Source organism: Apteryx rowi, unplaced genomic scaffold, assembly GCF_003343035.1.
Source record: "Apteryx rowi isolate R43461 unplaced genomic scaffold, aptRow1 scaffold_434, whole genome shotgun sequence".
NCBI lineage: Eukaryota > Metazoa > Chordata > Aves > Apterygiformes > Apterygidae > Apteryx > Apteryx rowi.
Genome location: NW_020450688.1, coordinates 70,851 through 91,146, shown reverse-complemented (window position 1 = coordinate 91,146; position 20,296 = coordinate 70,851). Strand labels below are relative to the sequence as shown.

Below are 20,296 nucleotides of genomic sequence, written 5' to 3'. Positions count from 1 at the left end.
TAGTCAATGTGCTGCATTGGATACAGATGGAAGCAGCTGCATATTAACTGGTGGCATGAGGCCTGAGAGATTTCCAGGGACTTGATTTTGAAGCAGCAATTCTTGGGAGGGGGGGAAGGAAGGGAGTTTGGCACGCTTGCCCAGGAGGTGCCAGGGTGGATGGCTGACAAGAAAGCTTGGCAGAACTGCTTTAGCTCAGCTCAGCTCTAGGGATTGCCTGTTGCTGCTGTTATATTGGCTGTTCCTGCTGATTCTGAGGAATCTTTAGGTAGGCTGTGATTGATTCTGACCCTGATTTATTTATAAAATCTTTATTTCTTGTGCTGGTCTCCATGCCATTTTTTAAATGCATTTGGCTGTCAAGGTGTCTAAAACTGGAGAATTGCTTTTGGAGTTTGTCAACCAGTCCATCCATCTTTGGCATTTATAAGCTACCATTATATCACAAGGGAGGGAACTTACAGCTACCTCAGGGAAAGCTTCTCCATGGTACCTCCAGCAAGGACAGCCCATGGGAGCAGGGCTGCACGTGGCTGTAAGCTGTTTTTCTGTTTCTTTTAGTGTTTTTAATGCAGTATACCCCTTGCAGTGCAAGCCTAGACAAGAGCAGCTGATTTATCTTCTTTGAGGAGTTCCTGAGTTTCTTCCTTACCTTGCAGAGGTAGTCATGGGGGAATTTCCTTCTTCTTGCAGGGCAGCCTGGGGAGGTTGGCTGTGGGCCAGGGTTAAATTCCTGGGGCCCCAGCTGGAGACTGTGTCATGGGCCTCTAGCTCCTCTTGCTTGCACATCAGGTGGTTTTTGCTGCCACCTTCTCTGGTGTAGTTGGCCTCTTGCGCCTCTGTGGCTGGGAGCACTTGACTCTCTGGGATCTCTGCTTTGTGTGGTCTTAACTCCATCACACTCAAGGAAGGAGAATTTTTCTTTTAGCAGAGCTGTTCTGGCTTTGGGTAATGGAGTCCAAAAATGGAGATCCAAGCCTGCTCACCCCAGTATGCACAGCAGACACTGCCTTGCCCATCTGATGGACAAGAATATATACTATCAGGTCTCACCTCTTCCTCTCTCTGCCAACCCTAAATGATTTGAGTTCTTCTCCTTTGGAAGCAGGAGCTGTAAATCTTGGATCCTTCAGCTTGTGCTTCTCCATCCCCAGGGCAGATGTGGCTGGGCGCCGAGGAGCTGTCTGATGGTTCCCAGGCCACACTGACACTGTTCTGCCAGAAGAGAGATGGGGAAGAGATACTTCTGTGATTACTGTGACAGGTCCTTTCAGGACAACCTTCACAACAGAAAGAAACATCTCAATGGAGTGCAGCATCTCAGGGCTAAGCGAGTCTGGTATGATTTGTTCCGAGGTGGGTACCGCCAATTGTCTGCTGCTTTCTTTCTGAAACCGGGGAGGTGACAGACGAGACTAGGATGGGTGGAGGGAGAGATAAAACTAAATCAGCACAAGTAATTTATATTCAGAATTGTATGTGTCAGTGAATCGTGGACTTGATGTGGTCGCTGTCGGTCTGTCTCAGAGACAGAACCCTCAAGTAACTGGATCTGGGAAGGGGAAATTTTTTGACATCAGCTGGGATTTGAAATGAGGTGGAAGAGCTTAGGAGGTTGCCTCTGAGAGCAGGAGCTGCAGAGGAGGCTCTTTTGGCAGTAGTGGCGAATCAGAGACAGGAGACCTGACAAAACAAAGTGAGCTATAGCTTGTGAAGGCGAGTTAGGTGCTGTCTGCAAACCAGAGTTGATCTCTGACATGAGCAGTGCAGGGTAGGGGCGTGCATGCATGTGCATGGAGGAAGTGGGCCGGAAGGCAGCATGTATGCACATGGTGTGGGAAAGGGTGGGAAGCTGGTAGCAGGTCTCTGCACAGGGTAGAGATGTCACTTCTGAGGGTGGCTGTCAGAGAAGTTGAGGATGTGGCAGCTTGACTGGAGATCCCGAAAAGGTAACAGGATGGACGTAGCAGCTCAAAGCACTGGCGTGCTCAGGCCCATGCTAGCAAGGGCAAAGGAGAGGAAGAGGAGGACTAGATGCATTGAGACTTTTTGCAGAGGGGGAGATAGTGTTTTGGGGCTGGAGGGTGCGTCAGGACACGCTGGAGGAAAAGCCCTGTGTCCTCTGCCTGTTTACCAGGATTTTTCTCACCTGGATCAGTTCTCTGACCTGGCTCGCCAAACCATTGCGTGAGTTCTAGTGCCAGCCCAAAGGATGTAGTGGGACTATGTGTCTGAGAGAGCAGGCGGGATCATGTGTACTGGCAGCTAGCAAAAATTGCATTTGAGTGAAATTGTGAAACCACTGCTCATGGGTTCCTTTTCTGCCTCCTGGTTCCTTTGGGTGAGGAGTTGCAGGCTGTGTTCATCTCCTGGCCAGCTAGGTGAGGAGTACCCTGTGGAGCTCGGTGGGTCTGCTGTCCTCTTCATAGTATGTAGAAGTTTGCAAGATTGTTCATAGTAGGCAAGTGTGGAGGGACCAACAGCCCCAGCCCAGCAGAGTTCTGTCTGGGTCAGGGATGGCAAGGAAGTTTGCCTCGTACTTTCCTTCTCAACAGGCTGCCACCTTTGTTTTTGGTTTCTGTTTGATTGATATAATTCCTCATCCTAGTCCTGGATAGGGGGTTCATCTCCTTTTGTCTCCAGTCTTTATGGCCTGGCATCAGCCACGGCAGATTATTCTACAGTCTGTGGGAGCTGCTGTATCCTTGAGGCTTGCTTTTTGTAGGACACCTCCAGGAGGCAAAGGGCCATTTCACTGGTGTCCACTGGAGACTTGGCAAAAGGTCCTGTGAGTCCTGGCACAGTATTTCTGAGAGCCCTGTTCACCAGCATGGTCTTTCTGTGCTGCACAAAAGTGTTGTGGAGTCCTTGCTTTTCTGTCATGCTTCTTTTCTTGCCACTTGGACGGGGAGAAAGCATGAAGCAGAAAGCAAACAAGCTGATATTTGCAAGCCAATGAAAGCTGAAACCAGGGAGTGCAGATAGGGACTGTTAACTATTGATTTTTCTGCAGCCAAGTTTTCAGTTGCTTAAGTTCTTGGTTATTGTGGAAAATGGCTTCCTATCAGGCAGCTGACCTGTGTGGGACCATATCATGATAGGATGGGGCATTAGTGCACAAGAGACCTTTACGCTGTTCCGTGGTTTGTCCTTTGTCTCCCCCAGATGCTGCTGCTATCCTGCAAGAGGAGCAGAGCAAGAAACCTTGCCGGAAGTTCCTGCAAACAGGTCAGTTCTTTGGAGGTGGAGGTAACTGCCTGAGCTACAGCAGCTCCTTTGTGGGCCAGTTCAGGGCTGTTCTGGAGAACCCTGGTATGTGTGTGTGTGTGTGTGTCTAGAAGGGAGTGAAGGGGGGCTTGGGCCTGTGTGTCCTGTGTGCATGCAAACCAAGGCTGATCCATTACCCCTGCACATTTACACGGGAGGACCTTGTGCGTGTGGCTCTTACACAGCTGTGTGGCTTTTGTTCCAGGACAGTGTGATTTTGGGTCCAACTGCAGGTTCTCCCACATGACGGAGCAGGACCTGGAGAAGCTGAGTGCCCAGGTGCAAGGTGAGTCCTGGAATGAGAAAATGTCCAGGGATCTCTGAGGAACAGGAGTTGCTGCAGGGAGCATGGGCTGCAAAGAGGTGCAGGAGGAATCGGGCAGTGGGAGTCTGGTCCTGTGCTGTGCGTGTGCAGCAAGCTGAGCGCGGATTCCTCCTGCCTGCCTCTCATTGATATGTGAGCCTGTGGCATGGCTGTAAGTGCTGCAGTTTTCCAGATGCTTTCTGTTCTTTATCTGCTGGCACAGATACAGGCGTAAAAAACTGAGCCATGCTGTTGCCACTTGGCAGCAAGCATCTGAAGCAAAGTGGGCTTTCTGAGCCCTCAGGGTTTTGCTCAGTCAGGGAATAAAAACTGTCAGCAGCAGAGGGCACTGGTTCATCATTTCCCCTTAAATTTATAGATCTGATTTTCTCCTACCCTACTACTGTTACCTGGGAACTACTGCTTGCACTCTTGGGAAAAGCTAGCCTGCTATCAGTTGGACTCTCCTGAAGAGAGGATGTGGGTTCGTGGATCCAGAAATGGCCTCTGCTCATGTGGCTTAGGATGAATCTGAACTTTGGGTGGAAGATGACTGGCATCTTCTTCCCTGCTCTGAGTCTGGGGAGGTCTTTTGAACTTTTTTTTTAATCCTGGGAGGACTGCCTCCTTGCCCTAAAGCGAAGGGCAGCTCTGTTTTCTGTATAGTGTTTGTTGCCTCTATGGTTAGAGAAACCACGAGTGAGGTGTTGGTGAGAACTTATCATAGAATGGTTGATGTTGGAAGGGACCCCTGGAGACTGTGTAGTCCAATTCTTTTGCTCAAAGTAAGGTCAACTACAGCAGGTTGCTCAGGACCATGTCCAGTCTGGTTTTGAATATCTCCAAGGATGGAGACTCCACAGCTTCTCTGGACAACCCGAGTGTTTGACCATCTTTAGGATTAAACAAACTTTTTCTTATGTTCAAATGGAATTTTCTGTATTTCAGTTTGTGCCCATTGCCTCTCATCCTTTCAGTGAGCACCACTGAGAAGAGTCTGGCTCTGTTGTCTTTACTCCCAGATACTTATACACATTGATAAGATTCCCCTTTGATCCTTCTTGTCTCCAGGAGAAATAGTCCCAGCTTTCTCAGCCTCTCCTTGTATGACAGAGGCTCCAATCCCGTAATCATCTTTGTGACCCTTTGCTGGACTCGCTCCAGTGAGTCCATGTCTTTCTTGTACTGGGGTGCTGAATACTGGACACAGCACTCCAGTTGTGGCCTCACCAGCGTTGAGCAGAGAGGAGAAGTCACCTCCCTCGACCTGCTGGCAGTGCTCTTCCTAGCACAGCTCAGCTACAAGCTGATCTCTTGGCTGCGCGCCTGGCTGAAGCTTAGTGTTGTTTGGCAGTAGCCTGGCAAGAGCAAGCTGTTGAAAGTGTGTGTGTCTGTGTGTGCACACCTGTGAGATTTGGGGGTGCGTGGGTTAGCGATTCTCTCCCGGCCTTCAGGCTGGGGGAGGGAAGGCTGGAATAGGGAGGAGGAATGCACTACAAAGCCATCCCAGCCCTCGCCGCTGCTGAGTCGGTGTGCGAATCCCTGAGGCAGCTCTGTGAATCAATTGCTGAACAATGCTGGCAGTCAATAAAACCCATCTAGTTGGGCTGCACGGGAAACGGAGCTCTCCTCTCCGGCGAGCCCTTCTTGAAGAGGCAGTGCCTGGCTGGCCGTCTTGCTGCTTCTGCTCCCCGCTGCTCGCCCGGAGCCTCTCTGTGACCCTTCTCCGCTGCAGGGTTTAAGTGCTGGCTCCCAGGAGGTGGCAGGGGAAGTCAGGTATTTGCAGGAACTTGCAGAGTTTCCAGTCATTGAAGGCTTTTTTTTGCGGGGAAGGTGAAAGCTCTTTGGAGCAGAGCAGAGCTGCAGGGGAAGGGGCTGGCAAGCTCTTCCGCGCTTGGGCAGGTTTCTTTGCCAGTTACACTTGTTATCGATTATTGACTTCTGTCAGATGGGTGGGATGTAAGTGGAGAATTGGCTAGTGAGAGCGCTGATTCCTGGGAGATTACTTGGAAATCTTACTTGGATACCTGCCTTTATATTACCAAGTCAAACATTTAATTAAACAGTTACACTTCAAGGAGCAATGGCCAGGGGACAGCAGGGTGTTTCATCCTTGGCTGCGCTAACTAGAACAGGAGTGCCTGGTTCTCGAGTCAAATCCTGCTCACCCCTCTCGCGGTGTTGTTCCATGGGACTCCTGTGTGAGCCGAGCAAGCTGGCTGAGGATCACACGGACCTCAAAATCTGATCAGCTGAGCCTGCAGAGAGCTTGAAGGGATTTGGTGGAGAGAAGAGCTCAGCAGGAGGTGGTGGAAAAGAGGTGGAGTCCATAACATGGCAGACTGGACAGAATGAGCAACTGCAAATGCCAAGCCACTGGTAGATGCATCATGGGGACGTTTTGCCATTCCTTAAACTATTGAGGCATCTGTTTCTCAGTTGGTGAGGCTTAGGGTGGAATTTAGGCAAGACTATATGATGGCAGGAGGGATTACAGGTTGCATTAGTCATACAGGAGACTGTTGATCCTTGTAGCCTGTCTGTCAGGCAGCTCCGTAAAGAATGTCCTTATATCCATTAGCATCTAGTCCTGGTGTTTCTGTACTACGAGGCATCACAGGCCACTGCCGGTGAGATGATACAGTATGGGATGGACCAGTGACCTGGATCAAACTGCCTTTTACTGAATTGTCAACGTCTTCAGAGATTTCTCGTCCAAGTACTGTTCTGAACCTGCAGCGCCTGGGCAATTTTGACAGGCTTGCAGCCTGAGGTGGTCTGGCTGCGCAACTTGGGATTTGAGAGGAGCTGTGGCTGCGAGGATGGAGAGCCTGAAAGCTCCACAGCCCTCTCTGAGTTTTGCGCAGAGCCTCGTGTGACCAAGCTGCAGATGGCGATGCTCTGCCTGTAATGGGGTAAAAGAGAGCAGTTTCTTGGTGGGTCCACAGTGCTGCTTAACTCTGCTTCCCTCTGCTCTGTTGTGCAGGTGCAGAAGCACAGGAGCTGCCAGGCTGTGCTGGACCTGGACTCCCCTTTTATCCAGGGGCCACGATCAGAGACTTGTCTCCAGTAGTGGCCAGTTGCTTCAGAAAAAGGTGCAAAGAAGTCCTGTAGTAAAGTGGTATGGACCAGCCTGTCTCTTAACCCGTGTTCAGGGCTGGGCTTGCATCCTAAAGCATGGCAAAGCCCTTTCTGACTTTTTTTTTAATGCTACCAAGTGCTGATGGCACTTCTACATCATGTTAATATTGAATCTGTCCCCAAATCCCTGTTAAGTGTTCGGTGTTGGTAGTTCTGTGGCAGCGAGTTCCCTTCGCTGATGATGTGCTTTGTTACAGTCAAAGGAATTACTACCTTATTTTTAGCATTTGGCCTTTTTAATGCAGGCAATTTGCAGCGTTGTTTGTGTTAGCCTTGTGGGTTAAGTAGGAAAACTTCTGGACCATTTGTTGCTTTATACTAGCTTAGAACTTATCCTAGTTTGGCTTTGGCACTTCTTTGCCCCCTGCAATATACTCATAAAGAAGCAACAGTTTCCGTCTTCAGCAGGGAGGGAGGCATGTTCCCAGCTGTTACCGCATCAGCGCATTAGTCTTCTGCCTCTGCTGCATCATTCATCAGAGAGACACTTCCAGACTGTCATTTTAAGTACAGTCATGTCAGGAAAAGTCACTGTAAAATTAGCATCTGCTTGCTTAAAGTTATTGGCTCCCTGCTAATCTGCGTCACTTCTGCCTGTGGTATTGACACAGGCCAGCCTCTTTGGTTAGCTCCAGCTAGCCAGAGCTGCTAGGGGAGAATAAGGGCACAGTTGGGTGAGCGTTCGCAGTATATTTGTGCAATTCGGAGAACGTGAGCGACCCTGTTGGGGGTGAGCATTGTCGCCCAGTTTAACTTGGCTGTGAGCTGGACAAGGAGCGCTCTCACAGTCGGTTGCCGCTTCTTGGCTGTGGGGCAATAAGTTCTGAAGCCTCTCATATTGCAGGGCCTCATCAAGGTCTCCCTGGAGAGCCTGCTGCTGTTGATGCACTCCCAAGGAGAGCTGGAGGAGTTTGGGCTGCTCGGGGAGGGAGACACAGGACTACACATAAATCTGACTCCTGGGTGACCTGCTCGGTGCCAAAGGTTGAGGTTTTGGCCCGGTTCTTCTCGCAACATACAGTGGTGCCTTGCTCAGGAAGATCCCTCTTGACTCCTTGGGCCAGGCTGGGTATCCCACCTGAGGCACTTTGCAAGCCAAAAGCTAATTTTTTTTAGTTTATTTTATTTTAATGGAGCAAACTTGTGCTAAAAGTTGCACGGGGAGAGAAGATAAATCTAGACTCCCACTCCGGCATCATTAGAGAGGCACTTCACTGACTACAGCCGCTCTTTTAATTGGCTGTAATTAGACTTTGAAGCAAACACCCCAGCAAAAAGGAGTGGGGCAGGGCCTTTGCACCTGCCTGGCTGCTGCCGCTGCAGTCTGGCTGGCTGTGCGATCGTTTGAGGGGATTAAGGGCTGGTAATTGTATTTCAGGATTAGAGCCCGGATTATCTAATGACATTCGGGGAGCATCTCCAATCCGCTGGTGGTTTTGGTTGCCCCTGGATGGGGCATGTGTGCTTCAGAGGAAGATGAGATGAGAGATTTGCCTTTTTAATGGGCACGTGTCAAGGAGGATAGAGCCAGACGTTTCCGATATCTACTGCCTTATTTCTCTGCCTGAAGCCTTGGAGCAGTAACTCGTGGATCTGAGTGAATGGGTAGCCAGCTGGATGTCTTTCTAATCTGGACACCTGGGGCCTCATTTAGGCCAGCGTAAATCTGGAACCATTCCACCACAGCCAGCGAGCTCGTTTGGCTGAGGGGTGTGCTGAGAAAGCGAACTGGGGCTGCTCGAGGCTGTGGGCTCCCACCTGTGTCTGGTGTGGCATTTTGGGGACAGTGGCCCCCGGGTCCCTGCTCTGAACAGAGATGCTTCGGCAGAGTCCAGTCTGTTCTGCCCTGGGGCATGAGGTGGGATGAAACGGAAATGCCTGTAGTAGGTAGAGGCGAGAGAGCTTTTTCTCTGTGATTTTCTTCCCTGTCTTATTGAAGCATCTCCCAACCACTGCTTGTCCACTTGCTGATATAGGAAGTGCCTCAGTCACTCACTAGTTGGAGAAACCTGGGACAAGGCTGCTGATTTGGGCCAAGTATTGGTCTCTTTGACCCCGAATAGCTCTGCTGGGGCTTTTCTCCTGGGAGCAACTATAGGAGACCTGAACTGTCCTGCCTCCAACCCAGATCCTTATCACTGGATTGCAGAGCAGCACCTGGACTGCAAGGACCGCAGCAGGCCTCCTCCGTAGTGGCAGAGAGTGCATCGTCACCCCCCACAGCAGCAGCAGATGAAAAGGCTGGATGACAAATTATCCATCTCTGGCTGCTCATTGTGTAGCACGTTTCTGCCATCCTTATTAATATTCAACAGGCAGATGAATAATTGGTTGCCACTGCTAGAATGGAGTGATCCCTTACTCTGCCCAAGCAATATTAATTTCACGCCCTGTCTGGAAACGTCTAATATTTTGCTTATGCATGTGATATATGTTGGGTAGGTGTGGTGCGGGCTCCTGGTGGGCCTGGCTGCAGGTGGCTGTCACCAGCGGTAGCACTCCCAGCGGGTTGATGTCTGAATGAGATCAGGCTTCCCCCAAGGTGCTTGTCCCTGGAGGGTTTGATGACTGGGATGTAGGGGAATGACACACAGCTACCTTGACTTTTTATTTATACCAATGTGTGTTTGTTTTGTGTTGTTTTTTTTTTTTTTTTTTAAAGCATCACATTCCCTTTTGTTAGGTGGGAACTTTCCACCAGACTGGAGACTGACAACGCTGAGCATCTCTCCAGCCAGCTCTGCCTGACGTGCCGTCAGGAATATGACCGTGTCATTTGTGTCAAGGACGAGTGCTAGACCCTGTTGTGTGCTAGCGTCCCTTCCTGCTCTGTCAGTAGCATTGACAGGGACTTTGGACTGAGGACTTTGCTAGCTGGACAGCTGAGGATTTCTCCACCGGGGCGGGGGGGGGTGTGTGTGGATTGGGTGAATTTGGGTGAATGCTGGGCTGCTCTCGCTGGCTCTGTGCTAGTCTGCTGGGAGAGGACAGTGCCGCAGGACGAGGGGCCTGAGGGCATCTGCCCACCTGGCAGAACAGCCCCACTGGGGACGTGGAGGGGTCACAAGCTTGAAAGCACCTGCGGCTCCTAGGCATTTTGCTGGGGCTCAGCCTGTCGCTTGGTAGGCAGCAGGGGTTTCATCGTGGGCGCTGCTCATCTGCAACCTGTGCGGAGCAAACGCAGGCAGGCATTCCCCTCCCTTGCTGTGCTGCGCACTGCAGTGCCCCAGACTGGCGAGGCTGGAGCTGGGGTTTTGCACCTAGGCGTCAGCCTCACGCTCTGTTTCTGCAGGAGCCGAGGATGCATCACGCAGCGTGTGCCTTAAACAGGTCTGACAGCATCTCTGAAATCCGGTCTCTTGGTTGCACGCGCGTTCTAAACCTTTCAGACTCTCGTGGCCTGCCAAGTCCGCATCGATCGGGACGGCCGTCCCTGTCACTCCCACCTAACTGGGCCGAGGTGGCAGGGTGCTTCCTGCCAGTTGGAGGAACAGGACTTTGGAAAGCGTTCAGGGCCCAGGGCCAGCAGAGGCTGTGTGGTTCAGGCAAGGATGAGGATGATCTACCCCAGGGGGAGATGTTGGGCTGCCCTCAGTTAAGTGCCTAAACTGCCACTGTGCTTGCTGGCTTGGTTCTTGTTCCCCAGCTCTGGCTGGCTGGAGCTGTTGGCCAAGGGAGGCCAAGCATCAGATGGTGGCTGGGCAGGGGAGGAGGAGGAGCTACCGCAAGCAAATTGCAAACTCTCAACTATAAGAAACTACGCAGGATAATGAGCAATGGGTTTAATGGAGTGAGAGGGCTGCAGGGCGAGTGTCTGATAGTGCTCTCTCAACTAGGGGAGCAGAGATCGAAGGAGCTGCGGCAGGAAGGAGCAGATGTCCCGCCTGGCACCATCGAGGACTGGCTGGAGAAGAGAGCAAAGAGACTGAGTGCGGCTCAGAATAACAGGTACCAGTGGCTGGGGAGCATCCTTGCAAGGGCTGTCTGCCACTTCCGCTAGCCCACACGGCAGGGATCCCACAAAAGGGGATAGGAGAAGGGGGCAGGTGATCGGAGCCTGCTGCCCACCTTGATGGGACCTCACGAGCTATCGTTCACACTCAGCCTGCCAAAGCTTTGCACCTGCTCTTGGCACGCGCTGCAGACGTGCATACAAATCCAGTCTTGACGCACGCATCAGAGACGCGTGCACGTGTCGCCCCATGTGCAGGGGTGAGGAGCCAGGCCTTGCTGCTTGTGTCTGCTTCCCGAGGGAGCGCAGGCAGAGTGCTACTCCGGTGCTCTTTGCAGTGCTCGGAGATGCCTGAAAGGACAGGGCTACAGTGATGCTGAGTTATTAATGCTCCGCATCCGGTGACAGGAGCCTGGTCTCATCTGTTGACAGCTTCCCTATCCTCTGCATGCCCAGTCTGCATGTCTCTGCCAGTCCCAGCTTTCTCCTTTGCCAGCAAGAGGGTGGAATTAGCTCCTCCTCATGGCATTCGGACGCCTGCCGGTGCCTGCTGTTTTTTTGCTCACCTGACTGTGCCGCAGGCTTAATTGGATGACATTTGGGCAGGTGCCAAATCTCTCTTTTGTTCTCTTTCTGTTTGCTCCTGTCCTCTCTGTGTTTGGTCTGGGCAGGATCTTCCTTCTGGTGCCTGTCTAGGCTTGTTGCTTTCTGTTCGCTCCATCCATCAGCTTGGCTGCTCTTAACCCTGCAGTAACGCTTACTGACAGCAGCAACCTTCCTACCCCCCTGTACCCTTCCCTTGCCCTGTTCTATTTGTCCTGCCCTTGGAGATTGCCTTGGAGAGCATCACTATACCCAGCAGAATTGCCACTCCTTCATAACTGTGTGGTCTTTGCTGCCTCCATCCCCTCACAGGCAGGCAGAAGACCTGGGATTTCGAGGGTTGTTGCTTCTTACCCAACTTTTCAGCACCTGTAGGCCCTACTGTGGCCACCAGCTAGTCAAAGGCTGCTCTTCCCATGTGTGGCCTCGCCAGTGTCTGTCTCTACCTGCTCTCCTCCCCCTGGTGCTCCCCAGCCCTGATGTTGCCCTTTGGAGCAAACGTGAATTTAGCTTTGGCTGCCAAAGAGCTGGCTTTGCATTGCCAGAGAAGAGGGGCCTGTGGGGTCCCTCTGCTTCTAGTGTGTGGGGTCAGTGTTCCTTCTGGAAATACTTTTAAGGACTGGTAGCTCCCTCCCTTGTGCAATCCTTGAGGTCACTGAAATGTGGCGAATCTGTGGCAGGATCTAACAGTGCTTTGGGGAGTACCTGGTTGTGGAAGATAACCCGCCCAGGTGCTACCTTACCTGGCTGGTAACTTCAGTAAAGGCTGTTAGTCTGCACAAAACAGAAGTAAAAATGCTCTCAGGAGCAGTCAGCTCCAGAAGAAGATGATGGGATGCTAGAGACCCAGTTCTGTCTTCTCTGGCAGCACCTAGTGGAAAGGGTTCAAACTGGGATGGAAAAGGTCTTGGAAGTAGGGTGCTCCCAAAATGCAGTGGGGAAGCTGTTGCTGTTAATAAGCCTCAGGCTGTGAGCAGATCTGAGTCCCTGTCCCTGCCTTGCTGGGGGTTTTCTAACTGGAGATCTGGCAGGCAATCGTAGGTGGAAGTTACTGCCTCTGCGCAGCTCCAAGTACGCCGCAGTGCAAACTAGAACGCCGCAATGGGCTAGAAGTGGGCGCGTGGCCAGCTGCTGCTTTGGCTGAAGGGTAGCAGTTTCTTAAAGGTGCTAACTTTAACGCCGTTTGCTGACTGTCGCATGAGTTAGCCCCGTGGATGGAAAACTGCCGTGCTGCCTTCCCCCCGTAACCTGTGCGGCCATTCCTCCAGCCCAGCCACCTCAAAGGGACGATCTTCATCTGGAAGGCTCCACCTGATCCTTGTTTTCCAAGTCGTGCAGTGCCGTTGCTTTCTGGAGAGCTGGGGTGGAATTGGATGGAGTTAGTGCAGTTCTCTTAGCAGTGGAGCTCTGCCAGGGTGCAATTGATTTTTTTTTTCTTCTTTTTTTTAAGTTGATTTCTAAAGGAAGCAGAGCATGTCAGTGCATGTGAGTATGCACCCTTGCCATAATTGCCTTGGAGCCCACTTGCGGATTTCAGCCAGATTGAAAGGGGGGCTAGGTCCTTGAAGATACCAAGTTACTACCACTTTCATGAAAACGGAAGTGGGTAGAGCAGAGAGATCCCATTAATGCCCCCCAAAAAGGGAGTATTCGCGACTCACTAGACACTGGCAAATCCCCACGGGACAGCCATTCCGAATGCTCCGGCTGTGGTTAAACCTTTTGTCAGTGCTTGTATCTTATGAGTCCCCGGGGAGTCTGATGCCAGCCAGCATCCTCCCTATTGATTAGTTCTGCTGCTCACAGAACAGCTCGTTAATTGATAGCTGTGGCTGTTCCACCTTGCAGCATGCCTTGTCCGGCTCCGCACCCTGCCGGACTGCTGCCGCCGCTGCCCCCCTGCCTGTGTGTACCAAAAGAGATTTTCCTGCCTGCGAGGAAAGCCTCTGCTTGGTGTGCCCTAGCAGCCTTATCCTCAGTTCTGAAGAATCTCTGCTGTGGGGATAAGCGCTACAGCAAATGACTTTGCTCTGTGCTGGGAGCCTAGAAGACACTGTGCACCACTACTGTAGCTGGCTTGCAGTCACCTTCGAGGCCCTGCAGGGAGAGGAGGGTGCTGCTTCTCCGGAGCATTATGCAAAGGAGCCTGATTAGATTTCTCCTGGCGTAACAATTAAAAAGATCCATCAGGATCGGCGGTAGAGACCTGTGAAGCTGGAGAGCTGCTGTCAGGGCTTGCGCTAAAGAAAAAAATGAGCATTCCTGTACTGAGGAATTAATGGAAAGGGTACGTTTCCCACGAATTTAAACCTGCCCTGGCCAAGCACTTTCCCCAGCTGGAGGCACTGGGGTAACGCTCCCTGCTTTTGTGCTTTGCCAGTCCTGTGTGTTGCTTGCAGCAGCCTCAACTAATAAACTTGAGAGAGACAGCAAGTGTCTCCCAGGCTGTTAGCTGGAGGAGAAAGCCTGTTCCCGTGAAGGGTACTTGTGTGAAAACACCCTGTAGCTTTGGCGGTTTCTCTCTTTCCGAGGGGGTCCTTGTCCTCTGGGAAGTGCACAGCTGGCTTTGGCTTTCTGAGCAGCCCGAATCCCGCGTTGAAACATCTGCTCATTTTGTTTGCTCTTGTCACAACTCAGCTGCATGGGGAGTTGGGAGCAGCTGGGGGTGGGAGGGGAGGGGGCCAGCCGGGTGCTCAGCACGCGGCCTCTTCCGCCCGCAGCTGTGGTGGGGGCTGCAGCCGCTGCCCGCCCTCTCCGGAGGCCGGGCCTGCCTCTGCCTCCCGGCGGTCCCTCTTGGAGTGTTGCTCCCCACCTGCATTCAGTGGCTGGCACTAAGCAGCAAGCACCAGCTGTTTAAATGGGCTTGGAGGGGGGGGTGGATTTGAGGGGGGGATATTTGATGATTGATAAAACCATCATCTTTTTGGAGGTTTCTTTTTGGGGCTAGCAGAGGGGACGCTTAGCTCAGCCCTTAAGGGAACGGTAGCACCAGAGCTTTCACACGGAGACAGCCGCGGCTAATCCCCTTCCATCTCTGCAGCACTCTGCCTGAGAAACCAGCCCCTTTCCAGTACCCACCGGGCTGGCCGGCCGTGCAGGACCTGCCACCGTCCCTGCAGGCGCCCCCGCCGGGGGGCTGGCCCCTGCCACCTGGCCTGCAGTGGGGCTGAGGCGCCCCAGCGGCTGCCGGGCTGCGCACAGGCTTCTTGTGCGCTCCCAGAAAGGGATTATTTTGTATACCCTTTTCTATTAAAAAAAATTTTGCCGTGCCTTCAGCGTGTGCAACGTGTTGTTTCTCTTTGCGGCCTCCCGGGGTCTGTCCCCTTGCTGCGGGAAGGGCACTGGGCACTCAGCCGTGCTCCAGCCTGGCGCTGCTGGGCTGTCCGCTGTCGTGAGAGGTGTGCCACCTGCGTCCCACACACCTCCTTGTCTGCACTCGGCCCTGCGCTGCAGGCTTGGGGTCCATGCCTGGTGCCGATGCAGATTGGGAAATTGCAATCAGGATTTTAAAATTGGTGTTTAATATGTCCACCAGTGTTGGTAATTTATTTTTTGCCACTGTTAAATTTGATGCGTAGGACTGCTTTGGTTCAGGTGCTGGTGCTGCTAATGAAGAGCTTGGGGAGTTGCTGTAAACCCTGTGCTCCTGCTCCCCCTATGCCAAAGGGGAGAAGCAAGGAGGAAAAATTATTCCAAGGTTTCTCCTTCTCCAGGAAACTAAGTTAAAAAGGGTCGGGGCAAAAGGGGCTCCCTCCCTCCCTGCCACGGGGGCCGGGGCTTGTGCTCTGGGGACTGTGCTGGGGTGGAACAAAATACAAGGGACCAGGCACAAAGGGAATCCGCAGCCCTTCTGCTTGCAGCAGGACTGCTCTGATCCTGGAGCCCAACTGGGGTGGCTGCCCCGGCTCAGCCCTGCTGCTGCACAGCCATGCTGGCCCAGCCCGGGCCGAGGGCTGCTGTCGCCTGGGCTCCCTTGCTTTCCGTGCAGGAGCCAGCTTGGGGGGTGGCAAAGGGATTCATGGAGCAACCTTCCCCCACTGGAATACAGCGAATGCAAGGGAGAGACGAATGCGGCTCCTCGGCTCAGCTCAGCTTGCGCTAACACGGAGCTGCGGGTCGGCTGGGAGATCCCAGCCTCGAGCATCCTGCGACAGCATCTCCCACGAGCGGGTCTGTCCAGGCATGGCAGTGCGCGCTGCCAGGGCATTTGAGGTTTGGCCACGCGCAGAGGCAGCGGGTCCAGATTCGTGAGCAGCGCGGGCGGGAGCCAGCCGCGTGCAGCCAACTCCTGTCCGGAGAGCCGTAGCGCGCGGCTGCCTGGGGCCGGGCGGCAGCCACCCTCGCCAGCCCGGCTGGGGCTCCCGGCAGCCGGTGGGGCACATCTGCCTTCCCCTGAATTTGCAAACAGGCAAATGAGGCAGTTAAAAATAAACTCCCCCAAATCGAGCTCCTGCACCCGTAGGCGGGTGGTGGGCAGGTTTGGGGGCTCCCTTTTCCGTGTCTCCAGCTCTGTTTCCCCTCCGGCCCTTTTTCCTTCTGCCGGCAATTCGCCAGCAGCCCCTGGGGCTTGAAGTGGGCAGAAAATGAGAATTTTGGTGTAAACCAGAAACGTAGCTGCCCCCTTCAGCTGGGACCGGGAGGCTCTGCTCCACTGGCCCTGCTGAGGATGCTGCTCTTCCCGCCTGGAGGAGCTCGTCGTGGCTCAGTGGCTCCCAATAACGTGCAAAAAGCAATAAAACCTCCTGCAAGCGGGTCCCTGCACCGGCTACGTGGTGGCGCGCAAGCCCATCTGCGGCAGGCAGTGGGGCAGCCGGGGGTTTTAATTAAAAAAGCTTTTTCCCGTAAAAGCCAGTGTGAGCTCGCGCCGTCAAGGGCCACCCAGTGAGCTGAGCGCTGCCCCCAGCCCCCCGAGGCGCCTCCGCCACCCGTAACTGCCCGGCCCCTGCGGGAGCCCGTAAATCACCGGCTTTTATGGCGGCGTATTTTACAGCACGGTGGCGGGAGGTGTAATGCTGCCGTGTCTCACTGCCTGGGACGGCACGCAGCCTGGCGCGGGCTAGTCGGGCGGGATGGCTCGCGGCTCCGGCTCCCGGGGGGCGGCAATGGGGTGAGGGCGCCCTGCGGGGCTGAGCACCCCCGATAGGCCCCCGGGTGTGGGGTCCAGGGGTGCCGTGCCCTGAGTGACGGTGGCGCGCTGCCGGCCATCGGCAGTCGCGTGAGCCAAAGTGTCTTTTGCAGAGCGGGAGCAATTTGTCAGGAAGCTTTTAGGGAAATGAGCAGCTCCTGGGGCCCTGCCAAGGTGCAGCCCTGCTGGGCTCTGCCCCGTGTCCTCTGGCAGCTCTTGCTGGGAGAGCAGCGGGGATGGGGATGGGGACAGGGACGGGGATGGGAATGGGGATGGGGACAGGGATGAGGGCGGGGACAGGAACAGGGATGGTGATGGGGACGGGGACAGGGATGGGGATGGGGACAGGGACAGGGTTGGCGATGAAGACGGGGACAGGGACAGGGACCGGGATGGAGATGGAGCTCAGGCCAGGCCACACTGCTTGCGTGGTGCTAGTGAGGGCCAGATAAGCAGAAATAACCTTATCCAGGCTCTTTTTTCCCTTCCTGCTGGTCAGCAGTGCGGAAACCTCAGTGGTGCTGAGCCCCTGCATTCGCGTCACTGCTGCGTTGCCACCTTTGCCCTGGGACCGGCCAGTGTTTCTCATGCGCCCTGCCCCAGCCCGCCGCCACCAGCCTCCCTTTTTGCTGCTATGAAGCTTTTAAACCATGGTTCGATTTATTTATTTATTTATTGCCTAGTGAGCATTTAATTAAATTAGCGCAGCGCAGCCCCAGTTCGCAGCACCCGCTGCGCCCAATGGCCATGGCGGAGCCATGCAAGGACGGCGCGTGGGGAGCCGCAGCTGCGGCCCCGGGCTTTTCCTGCCCGGAGCTGCTCAGATATTTTTGAATCTGGAGCTGAGGTTTGCAAACCTGCCTGAAGAAATCTGTTCTCCCAATTCCCATTAAAATTAATTGAGTGCCTTTGAAAAGCTGAGCTTGGGGGATCATATTATTCCTTTTATCTAATTTTTCTTTTATGTCATTGTATTTTCTCGCAAATTAAATTGTCCTTTTTTTTTTTTTTTTGGCTCCTTATGTTTATTCACTGTGTCTGTAATAGACCTGGTTAAAAATATATACACATCTCTGAGGCCACGTGTTTTCCTTTGAAAATGCTAGTTCTTAAAAAATCAAAACTTTCTGCAGGGAGACAGATGAATTTTCATTACAGGAGTGGAACCTCCCCCACTTTTGGAGGCAGCCGTGATGATTTCGTTGCCGCAGAGCACTTCCCATTTTCATTTCTCATTTGGACATTGAGATCAATTTGTATGATAAATTAGAAGAGATCAGAAAAAACCTGATGAACCCCCCCAGCGTGACCGAATCTCTCCATTTCCCGGCAGCGGCATGGGGTGAGTGGCACGCACTGATTGCAGCGGTCACAGCAGGGGATGCCTCCAGCCAGGTCCCCTCGATTCGAGGTGAAATCAAGCTTTTCTGCAGGTCTTGCTGCCCACCGGGCTTGTGGCTGCCTTCACTGGGACCGTGGTGCCCCTTGTTGGCTGCTGGGTGTCCTCTGCAAGGGCCCACAGTGGGCGCTGGGCTTGTCCTGGACCTCCTTGGGGCTGCGTGCCAGCAGTTATCCCCGGCTGTCCCCATTTCGGGTCTCCTGGGAGCACCAGCTTCTCCGTGTGGGATGAGGGAGCCGCACAGTGGCCCCGACACCCCAGGGCGTCCGGTGTGAAGGCAATCCACTCGCTGTAGCCTCTTGCTGCAGCTGCTCTTGGATTGCTTTTTCCCCTGTTGGGCTCCATGTGGCTGTCAAAGGATTCGGCAGTGATTTGTCCTTTTCTGCCTCCCTGAGGAGGACATACAATGATTGAGGTTGGAAGGGACCTCTGGAGATCATCTAGTCCAACTCCCCTGCTCAAGCAGGGCCACCTAGAGCACATTGCCCAAGACCATGTCCAGACGGCTTTTGAATAGCTCCAAGGATGGAGACTCTACAACCTCTCTGGGCAACCTGTTGCAGCGCTCTGTCACCCTCCCAGTAAAGTTTTTCCTCATATTCAGATGGAACTTCCTGTGTTCCAGTTTGGGCCTGTTGCTTCTTGTCCTGTCACTGGGCACCACTGAAAAGAGTCTGACCCCATCCTCTTGACACCCTCCCTTCAGATACTTATGCACATTGATAAGGTCCCCCCCTCAGCCTTCTCTTCTCCAGGCTGAGCAGACCCAGGTCTTGCAGCCTTTCCTCCTAGAAGAGATGCTCCAGTCCCCTAATCATCATCTTAGCCCTTTGCTGGACTCTCTCCAGTAGCTCCATGTCTCTCTTGTATTGGGGAGCCCAGCACTGGACACAACACTCCAGATGCRGCCTCACCAGGGCTGAGTAGAGGGGAAAGATCACTTCCCTCGACCTCTTCCTAATGCACCCCAGGATACCATTGGCCTTCTTGGCCACAAGGACACACTGCTAGCTCATGGTTAACTTGTTGTCCACCAGCACTCCCAGGTCCTTCTCTGCAGAGCTGCTTTCCAGCACGTCAACCCCCAACCTGTACACCCGAGTACATGGGGTTATTCCTCCCTAGGTGCAGGACCCTGCACTTGCCTTTGTTGAACTTCAGGAGGTTCCTCTTTGCCCATCTCTCCAGCCTGTCCAGGTCCCTGTGAATGGTAGCACAGCCCTCTGGTGTATCAGCCACTCCTCCCAGCCAACCCTTGCTCCTGCCCAACTGCTCCATGCATGGGAAGTCAAAGCAGCCAAAAGGCATCTGCAGCCACAGGAGGCCATGAAAGAGGTTGGGAAGAGCCAGGATGGACTGACTGAGTTGTCATGCCCCACCAGCCTGGTCAAGCCATTGCCTTGTGTGCCAAGGCACCTGGCAATGCGGATGGCAGCGCACATTGCATGCCTTGGCACTAGCAGGGCCTTTCACATGGTCTCCTGTAGTATCCTTATATAAGATACCATTATATAAGATACTGTATAGAACACTGAGGGCTGTAAGATGGGTGGAAGAGTGTCTGGGCCACCAGGCTTGAATGGTGGTGATCAGAGGTCCAGCTGGTAGCTGGTCACCCATGGAGTCTCTCAGGGAAGGGTACTGGGACTAGTGCTGCATAGGGGGGCCTTATTAGCAACCTGGACACTGTGTGCTCTCAGCAAGACTGTGGGTGACACCAAATACACAAGCGAGGTTGCTACATCAGGAGGCAGGGCTGCTCTGCAGAGTGTGACAGGCTGGAGACATGGGCTGATGGAAACCTCATGAAGTTCAAAGGAAGCAAATGCACAGTCTGGCTCCGGGCTGCAATACCCTGAGGCAGCAGGAAGGCTGGAGCCAGCTGGCTGGAGAGGAGCTTTGCAGAAGACCCTGGTGGGTAACACACTGACCGGGAGGCGGCAGCAGGTCCCTGCCATGGCGGCCACCTGCATCCTGGGCTGCATTAGCAAGTGTGCAGCCAGTAAGTCAATGGAAGGGGCTGTTCCCCTCTGTTGAGCGCTGGTGAGGTCCGTTGGGATGCTGGGCTGGTTTGGGGCTCCCCAGGACAGGCCATCACTGTGCTGGAGCCAGTCCAGTGAGGGGCACCAAGGTGGTCAGGGCTGGAGTGCAGGGTGCTGGCACATAGGAAATCCCAGTGAGATATGAAGCAGCTTGTTTTCATCAGGAGCAGGGTTGAATTCTGGGACAGGGTCTTAGGGAGGCTGTAGTGTCTCCATCCCTGGAGACATTGGGAGCTCAACTTAGGCAAGGTCTTGAGCAGCCCTTTGGACTTGAGATGCCCAGAGGCACCTGCTGATCGCAATCACCCCGTCCCCACCATGTCCCCCAGACCCCAGCTCCTGCTGAAATCCAGGCACCAAGTCCCCTAGGCATGGGGACCCTGGTGGCAGCCTGCCAGTCCCCCAGCCCTGAACCCCCTGCCCAGCCCCTCCTGGCTCCAGCAGTGCCTGTTGGCTGGCATTT

The 20,296-nt window shown here is 53.7% G+C and overlaps 2 protein-coding genes across 6 annotated transcripts in view; both read left to right on the top strand.

Annotated features, from left to right (window-relative positions):
• ASCC2 (activating signal cointegrator 1 complex subunit 2) overlaps positions 1 to 1,242 on the top strand; it is a 38,386-nt gene extending 37,144 nt beyond the window's left edge. Inside the window, exon 19 of the mRNA XM_026076601.1 lies at positions 1,155 to 1,242. Within this exon, the coding sequence (XP_025932386.1) occupies positions 1,155 to 1,188 (34 nt within the window). The 3' untranslated portion in view covers positions 1,189 to 1,242. The remainder of the gene's footprint in view (positions 1 to 1,154) is intronic.
• Positions 1,215 to 14,542, top strand: ZMAT5 (zinc finger matrin-type 5). Of its 5 annotated transcripts, none has more exons than XM_026076605.1 (6): positions 1,215 to 1,356; positions 3,166 to 3,228; positions 3,473 to 3,553; positions 6,558 to 6,666; positions 10,549 to 10,660; positions 14,308 to 14,394. In XM_026076605.1, the coding sequence occupies exons 1-5, from the start codon at positions 1,230 to 1,232 to the stop codon at positions 10,655 to 10,657; spliced, it is 489 nt and encodes a 162-aa protein (XP_025932390.1). In that variant the 5' UTR covers positions 1,215 to 1,229; the 3' UTR covers positions 10,658 to 10,660; positions 14,308 to 14,394. The 5 variants fall into 5 exon arrangements, with proteins under 5 accessions (XP_025932390.1, XP_025932391.1, XP_025932388.1 ...); XM_026076606.1 differs by lacking the exon at positions 14,308 to 14,394 and adding an exon at positions 10,005 to 10,042 and having other exon boundaries at positions 10,549 to 10,620; XM_026076603.1 differs by lacking the exon at positions 6,558 to 6,666 and having other exon boundaries at positions 14,308 to 14,542.
• The last annotated feature ends 5,754 nt before the right edge of the window (positions 14,543 to 20,296 follow it).

What these genes read in the sequence shown, in the direction of transcription:
- ZMAT5 (XM_026076602.1), top strand. Translation starts at nt 1,230, where the DNA reads ATGGGGAAGAGATACTTCTGTGATTACTGTGACAGGTCCTTTCAGGAC. An exon ending in CCGGAAGTTCCTGCAAACAG is followed by an intron (nt 3,229 to 3,472) that starts GTCAGTTCTTTG and finishes CTTTTGTTCCAG; the next exon opens with GACAGTGTGATTTTGGGTCC. An exon ending in GCCAGTTGCTTCAGAAAAAG is followed by an intron (nt 6,667 to 9,374) that starts GTGCAAAGAAGT and finishes TTTTTTTTAAAG; the next exon opens with CATCACATTCCCTTTTGTTA.